This window comes from Canis lupus, chromosome 12 (assembly GCF_011100685.1).
Source record: "Canis lupus familiaris isolate Mischka breed German Shepherd chromosome 12, alternate assembly UU_Cfam_GSD_1.0, whole genome shotgun sequence".
In the NCBI taxonomy this organism is placed as follows: domain Eukaryota; kingdom Metazoa; phylum Chordata; class Mammalia; order Carnivora; family Canidae; genus Canis; species Canis lupus.
In genome coordinates this window covers 20,100,241-20,109,682 of record NC_049233.1, presented here as the reverse complement: position 1 = coordinate 20,109,682, position 9,442 = coordinate 20,100,241, and the positions used below count along the sequence as shown (strand labels likewise).

Genomic DNA, 9,442 nt, shown 5'->3' with positions numbered 1-9,442 from the left:
GAGAATAGACATTCTAGTCTGAAAACAATGTTATTTTTTTTCCCCTCAGCCCTTCTTCCTGTCAAACTTCAGGTCATATTTTTGGGATGGTCTTGTCTTGTCTTTGTAAGTTCTTAAATAATGATGGGCTGTTTTCACAGAGCCCTTATTTTTACTTGCTTAATTCATTTTGGAATGCTTGTGTCCTCAGCATGGGCCAATAGTATGAAAGCCTCAGTCCTCTATTGTCTGGAAGGCTTATAAAATTGAGTACTTGGACTTGGGTTGGGTGGGAAGCTATTACTCAAAGGCATGCCTTGTTTTGTTCTGTCAGCAAAATTTCAAACTCTTTCAAATAGGGAAAAGCTGAGTTCTCTGAAGTACTTTTAATGAGAAAAAATGAGAAACCAATTTTCTTTCCAAACTTTATTACAAAATTTTTTTATTATGAGGGTTTAACAGAGCAGTTAGACTTGCCATCTCTCTTGTGAAACCTCAACAATTTACAAAATTAATAAATATGAAACTAGGTTTAGTCTTTAGTCATTTTTTAATAGCCATGTCATCCACTTGTAAAGCACAAAGAGGAAAAAGAATCCTTTATCCATGTGTAATACAAACTCAGAAATTTTCAACCGCCATTGAATTCTCTGTAGGATTTCCCTAGGCAGAACAGATAATCACACTCTTTCACCTTTCTATAAAGACCTAAGAAATATAAATAGATCCATAAATAGTTCATATAAATAGAGATTTTACCTGTTAAATAATAAAATTATCAAGTCTGGAATCTGGTCTTAAAAAAGTACAAAATAAGGCATGTAATTCATTAAAATGGAAACTTTGGCCCCCAAGTTATCTCAGGGTCTATTAAATACATAAATAACTTAAAGCCCTTAGAAAAGCACAATAAAAAGCAAAGTGGTACTCAGTGAAAACTTTCATCTTTGGGGAGAGGGAAGGCTCATTCAGATTTTATCTCTGCACAAAAGTGTTACCTCTGAAACTTCAATTGGATGAACTAGTTTAAGAACCCTAATGAGTTTAGTCAGAAATGGGGCTGGGTCTACTTTCCCAGAAAGTCTGCTCTGGGGAGCTGGGATTAGATCAGAAGCTCTTAAGCCACATGGCGAACAATAGGGGTGACACAGGTGCAGCCCACAGCCACCAGCATCTTCTCTAGCCGGAAGGAGTGGGGGCAGTGCTGCGACTCCCTTCGCAGAACCAGGATCTCTTGCTGGATGGGGACGGAGTTCATGTGGTAGTTTATGTTCCCTTCATTATTGACACAGCCCAAGTGGCGGCACTTCGCCTCCCAGATCACAGAGGGGTATCTCTCAGGGTCCTCATTGCGGCTGTAAAGAAGACAAAAGCAAGGGAGGAAGTGAATACCTGGTAAAGCAGGAAGGAAATCAGACAGGAATAAATGAAGGGAGGCAAATTCACAGGGTGACAAATGATAGGCATTGCAAATTCTTGAAGTATTGCTAGTCTGAAAAAGTAGTTTGGGGAAAACTTGGAGTTGTAAGCATATGAAATGTTACAGAAAAGAATGATCCATTTTTCCCAATTTCTTTGAACACCAAACCAAATAAGATAGACTGAGACTGCAGAGGGAATTTCAGTTTGATACAAAGGACAATTTCTTAGGGTCTGTTTAATAGAGAAAGGCCAAGGGAATCATCTAAGATTATGAGAGCCATTAATCTGATTTATTGAAGACTGTCTTTGAAGCAGGGAATTTTATCTGAAAGCACATTCATGGGAGAAAGCCCAGATCTGACACGAAGGATTGGAATCTCTATAACCTTCTCTTCCCTCTCTTCTCCAGCTGAGTGAATGACTTGTTTTGGCTTTTGAACTGACTTATTTGAACTGTTCTTAGTAATGGGAGGAGAAGAAACCACAGTCAGGTGAATCTATAGTCATCACATAACTGAGGCTTATTTGCATGAAATCAAAGCACTATAATCCATTTTGTATTTAGTCCTAATGGGGTCTAAATATTGGTTGTATTAAGGTCATGGCAAATATAATAGGTCTGTTGGTGATATAGATAAAGACTATATAACTCAAAAAGGGGTGGAAATATTCAACATGATATTTTTCTTCACTGGGATTCAAACTATGTTATTCCACTGCTAATCTGACAAAAAAAGGCACAAAAATCCCAGTTAATTACTAGTTACTTTCAACAAATCATCTTAATGGTAGGTCTGGTAAAGAAAATTCAAGCATTAATCCTCTATGATAAATTTCCATTTTTAGGGCAGCCCGGGTGGCTCAGGGGTTTAGCCCCCCAAGGTGTGATCCTGGAGACCCGGGATCGAGTCCCACGTCGGGATCCCTTCATGGAGCCTGTTTCTCCCTCTGCCTGTGTCTGTGCCCCTCTCTGTGTCTTTCATGAATAAATAAATAAAATCTTTTAAAAAAATTTCTATTTTTAAAAAATAAATTAATAGATTTGGGGTATCATAAATATTAGAATAATGACCACCATTAATTTGAGTGGGTTTTTGGTGTTGGTGACACTGAGATCTAATGGATAGGTATTATGGGGGAGAGGTGGTCCTATGCTCTATCAAAGAAGTCTATCGAATAAAGTTTGAGAATCCTTGCTTTGCACAATGGCCATTCCAGATGTGATTGATGATTTTGAGTAAAATAATCCTCAAGGTGACTTAACTGTCAATCTGATGCATAAAAGATAGAACAACACAGAGATTTTTATCTGGGGCCATTACGTACTGCAGATTCCAAGGTGAGGTAGATCGGTTGTAGTAATCTGAGGGCCTTCTGGAGTTCGTATTCCGGTTAAGGATATTTAGATTGACCTTCACATGCTGAGGAAAGTTCTTGTCCTCAGTATTTCGGCATCCTGGATTTTGTGGGAATGCTATTCCTGCCTTTATGATAGCCACCAGGCTCAACAGCAGCAACAGTGACTGGAACTGAATGAGAAGGAGAGGTAGGAGATTGAATTAATGTATGGTTTTTGTTAACAAATTGTGCCGATCACTGTATTGTTAATCATAGAGAACGTACAGTCTGTAATAAATTTTCAGATCAGTAAGATGAAAAACTGGTTATATGACCAATTATATATAATAATGTTATAGACCATGGAGTGTTTACCAGTCTTAAACATTCTCCTTTCAACTGAGGAGAGATACCTTTTTTATTGGTTGGCAGTAATCTTAGTAAAAATGACAAGTCATCATTCTGTCGGTACATGGATCTCTGTCAGGCCATTAGATTAAAATGGCTTTGGTTTTCTGAGAGAAAATGTCCTCCTATATCATTTATCTCTGTCCTAGCATTCTTGAAGTCCTATGTGAACCCAAATGCTCACCTTAGAAGAAAGGCCTGAAGAAAATTCATGTCACATCACATCAGTATTCATGCAAGAAATGCTGGGCAGACGTTCCACCCCAAACTGATCCCCCCCCTTACAATTTAATAGTGAAACCTGCAAATTCCAAAGATAAAGAGAAAATTCTTAAAGCAGCAAGAGACAAGAGATGCCTAGCTTATATGGCGAGAAATATTAGATTAACAGAAGACCTCTCCACAGAGAACTGGCAGGCCAGAAAGGGATAGCAGGGTATATTCAGAGTACTAAATGAGAAGAACATGCAGCCAAGAATACTTTTTCCAGCAAGGCTCTCATTCAGAATAGAAGGAGAGATAAAGAGCTTCCAAGAGGGCAGCCCAGGTTGCTCAGTGGTTTAGCGCCGCCTTTAACACAGGGCATGATCCTGGAGACCCAAGATAGAGTCCCACGTCGGGCTTCCTGCATGGAGCCTACTTCTCCCTCTGCCTGTGTCTCTGCCTGTCTCTCTCTCTGTGTTTCTCATGAATAAATAAGTAAAATCTTAAGAAAAAAAGGGCTTCCAAGGCAGGCAGAAACTGAAAGAATATGTGACCACTAAACCAGCTCTTCAAGAAATATTAAGGGGGAACTCTGTAAAAGAAAGAGGACACCCAAAAAAATACTTCACAAAAACAGGGGCTGAATAGGTATTATGATGACACTAAATTCATATCTTTCAATAGTAACTCTGAATGTGAATGGGCTTAATGATCCCATCAAAAGATGCAGGGTTTCAGAATGGATAAAAAAAAGCAAGGCCCATTTATTTGCTGTCTACAAGAGACTCATTTTAGATCTCAGGACACCTACAGCCTGAAAATGAAAGGTTGGAGAACCATTTACCATGCAAATGGTCCTCAAAAGAAATCAAGGGTAGCAATCCTTATATCAGATAAATTAAAGTTTCTCCTAAAGACTGTAGTAAGAGATGAAGAGGGACTCTATATCATACTTAAGGGATCTATCCAACAAAGGACCTAACAATCATGAATATTTATACCCTTAATGTGGGAGCTGCCAAGTATATCAATCAATTAATAACCAAAGGAAAGACATACTTAGATAATAATACACTAATACTTGGAGACTTCAACACGGTTATTTCTGCAAATGACAGATATTCTAAGCACAACATCTCCAAAGAAACAAGAGCTTTAAATGATACACCAGACCAGATGGATTTCACAGATATTTACAGAACTTTACATCCAAAAGCAACTGAATACACATTCTTCTCAAGTGCACATGGAACGTTCTCCAGAATAGACCACACACTGGGTCACAAATTAGGTCTCAACTGACACCAAAAGATTGGGATTATCCCCTGCTTATTTTCAGACTATAATTCTTTGAAACTTGAACTCAATCAAGAAGAAATTTGGAAGGAACTCAAACACATGGAGGTTAAAGAGCATCCTACTAAAAGATGAAAGGGTCAACCAGGAAATTAGAGAAGAATTAAAAAGATTCATGGAAACTAGTGAGAATAAAGATACAACCATTCAAAATCTTTGGGATACAGCAAAAGCAGTCATAAGAGGGAAATACATGGCAATACAAGTATCCCTCAAAAAATTGGAAAAATCTCAAATACACAAGCTAACCTTGCACCTAAAGGAACTGGAGAAAGAACAGCAAATAAAACCTACACCCAGCAGAAGAAGTGAGATAATAAAGATTCGAGCAGAACTCAATGAAATAGAATCTAGAACATATCAACAAAACCAGGAGTTGGTTCTTTGAAAGAATTAATAAGCTAGATAAACCATTAGCTAGCCTTATTAAAAACAAAAGAGAAAAGACTCAAATTAATAAAATCACGAATGAACAAGGAGAGATCACAACCGATGCCAAGGAAATGCAAACGATTTAAAAAACATATTATGAGCAGCTATATGCCAATAAATTAGGCAATCTAGATGAAATAGACACATTTCTAGAAAACCACAAACTACCAAAACTGGAACAGGAAGAAATAGAAAACCTGAACAGGCCAATAACCAGGGAGAAAATTGAAGCAGTCATCCAAAACCTCCCAAAACACAAAGTCCAGGGCCAGATGCCTTCCCAGGGGAATTATATCAAACGTTTAAAGAAGCAACAATACCTATTCTACTAAAATTGTTCCAAAATATAGAAAGGGATGGGATACTTCCAAACTCGTTCTATGAGGCCAGCATCACCTTAATTCCAAAACCAAAGACCCCACCAAAAAGGAGAATTATAGACCAGTATCCCTGATGAACACAGATGCAAAAATTCTCAAAAAGATACTAGCCAATAGGATCCAACAGTACATTAAGAAGAGTATTCACCATGACCAAGTGGGATCTCCCAAGGATGCAAGGCTGGTTCAACACTTGTAAGGCAATCAACATGATAGATCATATCAACAAGAGAAAAAACAAGAACCTCTCAATAGATGCAGAGAAAGCATTTGACAAAATACAGCATCCATTCCTGATCAAAACTCTTCAGAGTATAGGGATACAGGGAACAATCCTCAGCATCTTAAAATCCATCTATAGAAAGCCCACAGCAAATACCCTTCTCAATGGGGAAGCACTGGGAGCCTTTCCCCTAAGATCAGGAACATGACAAGGATGTCCACTCTCACCACTGCTATTCAACATAGTACTGGAAGTCCTTAGCCTCAGCAGTCAGGCAACAGAAAGAAATAAAAGGCATTCAAATTGGCAGAGAAGAAGTCAAACTCTCCCTCTTTGCAGATGACATGATACTGTACATAGAAAACCCAAAAGACTCCACCCCAAGATTGCAAGAACTCATAAGCAATTCAGCAGTGTGGCAGGATACAAAATCAAAGCCCAGAAATCAGTGGCATTTCCATACACTAACAATGAAACTGAAGAAAAAGAAATTAAGGAGTCAATATCGTTTACAATTGCACCCAAAAGCATAAGATACCTAGGAATAAACTTACCCAAAGAGATAAAGGATCTATACCCTAAAAACTACAGAGCACTTCTGAAAGAAATTGATGGAGACACAAAGAGATGGAAAAACATTCTATGCTCATGGATTGGAAGAATAAATATTGTGAAAATGTCAGTGTTACCCAGGACGATTTACATGTTCAATGCAGTCCCTATGAAGATACCATGAACTTTCTTCAGAGAGTTGGTACAAATCATTTTAAGATTTGTGTGGAATCAGAAAAGACCCCAAATAGCCAGGGGAATATTGAAAAAGAAAACCATAGCTGGGGACATCACAATGCCAGATTTCAAGTTGTACTACAAAGCTGTGATCATCAAGACAGTGTGGTACTGGCACAAAAACAGACACATAGATCAATGGAACAGAATAAAGAATCCAGAAATGGGCTCTCAACTCTGGTCAACTAATATTTGACAAAGCAGGAAAGACTATCCACTGGAAAAAGGACAGTCCTTTTAATAAATGGTGCTGGGAAAATTGGACATCCACATGCAGAAGAATGAAACTAGACCACTCTCTTACACTATACACAAAGGTAAACTCAAAATGGATGAAAGATCTACATGTGAGACAAGAATCCATCAAACTCCTAGAAGAGAACACAGGCAACACCCTTTTTGAACTTGGCCACAGTAACTTCTTGCAAGATACATCTACGAAGGCAAGGGAAACAAAAGCAAAAATGAACTATTGGGACTTCATCAAGATAAGAAGCTTTTGCACAGCAAAAGACACAGTCAACAAAACTAAAAGACAACCTACAGAATGGGAGAAGATATTTGCAAATGACGTATCAGATAAAGGGCTAGTATCCAAGATCTATAAAGAACTTATTAAACTCAACAGCAAAGAAACAAAACAATCCAATCATGAAATGGGCAAAAGACATGAACAGATATTTTACAGAGGAAAACATAGACACGGCCAACAAGCACCTGAGAAAATGCTCCGAATCACTTGCCATCAGGGAAATACAAATCAAAACCGCTATGAGATACCACCTCACACCAGTGAGAATGGAGAAAATTAACAAGACAGGAAAAAACAAATGTTGAAGAGGATGTGAAGAAAGGGGAACCCTCTTGCACTGTTGGAATGTGAACTGGTGCAGCCACTCTGGAAAATTGTGTGGAGGTTCCTCAGAGTTAAAAATAGACCTGCCCTACGACCCAGCAATTGCACTGCTGGGGATTTACCCCAAAGATACAGATGCAGTGAAAGACTGATGAGACACCTGCACCCCAATGTTTCTAGCAGCAATGTCCACAATAGCCAAACTGTGGAAGGACCCTGGTGTCCACTGAAAGATGAATGGATAAAGAAGATGTGGTCTGTGTATACAATGGAATATTAATCAGCCATTAGAAATGACAAATACCCACCATTTTCTTCAACATGGATGGAACTGGAGGGTATTATGTTGAGTGAAGTAAGTCAATTGGAGAAGGACAAACATTATATGGTCTCATTCATTTGGGGGAATATAAAAATTAGGGAAAGGGAATAAAGGGGAAAGGAGAGAAAATGAGTGGGAAATATCAGAGAAGGAGACAGAACATGAGGGATTCATAACTCTGAGAAATGAACAAGGGGTAGAGGAAGGGGAGGTGGGCGGGGGGATAGGGTGACGGGGTGACAGGCACTGAGGGGGGCACTTGGCAGGATGAGCACTGGGTTGTATGCTATATTTTGGCAAATCAAACTCTAATAAAAATATACAAAAAATAAAGATACTTTACTCTAAACCATAGTTACATGTGTATCTATTAGCATAAGTAGGTTTGGCATATAAGACTATGGTATAATAGGAGCACCTGAGTGGCTCAGTAGGTTCAGTGTCTGACTCTGGATTTTGGCTCAGGTCATGATCTCAGGGTCCTGAGATTGAACCCTCTGTTGGGCTCCATGTTCATTGGGGTTTCTGCTGGAGATTCTCTCCCTCTCTTTTTGCCCCTCCCCCATCTCCCTTCTAAAATAAATAAATAAATCCTTTTTAAAAAGGCTGTGGTATAATAATAGAATAATGGAAAGGAAAATCAGTGCTGCAATTAGTTAAATTCTCAAGGATACTGTCCTATTTTATTAGGGAATAAAGGAAAATGCTGTGGGAGAATTATATTAAGTCCCTTGTACTCAGAAAAGCAGATTTTCAATAAACAATCTTTCTCACTGCACAGCATCATGTGACACTTCTCATGTGGTTTAGCCTTAATCTAGCTATCTTTCAGTTTTCATCTCATCTTTCAAACTGATGTATATCAGTTCTTGAAAATGCTATAAAATGACAAGTATCTACCAAAGCTTTTGTTTCCTATCCTGTGTATGCAGCATTCTTGGATCTCCATAGTTAGAATCCAGAATATCAAGCCTGCAGTCCAAAAACATTATCTGGTCTAAATCAACAAAAGCATTGCATATTAGTGTAGGACTCACCATGGATGAAGTTGTCACCAGAGTCATTGTAGTTTCTCCCAATTGACTGGAGATGGATGAGCTTGTGCCTGCTGCGAAATGGACAAAGTGTAGCGCTATCTTCTCCGTTTTTATAGGACTTTGCTCCTCTGTGGTCACTTACGTTGACGTGTTGAAGTGGGTTCAAGGATGACACCATTTTAGTTCAAAGTTCCATCCTCAAATGAGGTCAGAGAAATTTCCTTTCGTGATGGGTAAAGAAGAAAACGTAGCTGGCTCAGGTTTGAATATCTCTTGAGATGGGGGAATGCAGGATTGAGAATTACGATGCCTGGGACACTGGACAAAAGTCACTTTTGTGTTCATTGCAGCTCTGCCATTCATTACACATGCCCTTGGGTACCTCATTATCTTGAGGTTCAATTTCCATTTTAATAGAGTGAGTTTTTGGGGCACCCAAACTCAAACTGAGATGGCTCAGTGGTTGAGCATCTGCCTTTGGTTCAGGTTGTGATCCTGGGGTCCTGGGATCGACAGAGACAGAAAGAGAGAGAGAGAGATTGAGAGGGAGAGACCATAAGCAGGCAGAGCAGGAGTGAGAGCAGGAGAGGGAGAAGGAGACTCCTCACTGAGCAGGGAGCTTGATGTGGGTTTCGATCCCAGAACTCTGAGATCATGACCTGAGCCAAAGGCAGATGCTTTTGAGCCACCTAGGTG

The 9,442-nt window shown here is 39.1% G+C and overlaps 1 protein-coding gene across 1 annotated transcript; it reads right to left on the bottom strand.

Moving 5' to 3' along the window:
- Positions 1-390: 390 nt before the first annotated feature.
- On the bottom strand, positions 391-8,783 carry IL17A (interleukin 17A). Its single transcript, NM_001165878.1, is given in 3 exon segments — positions 391-1,334; positions 2,728-2,930; positions 8,747-8,783. Coding segments are annotated over 3 exon segments (468 nt in total). The 5' UTR covers positions 8,774-8,783; the 3' UTR covers positions 391-1,096.
- Between the last annotated feature and the right edge of the window lie 659 nt (positions 8,784-9,442).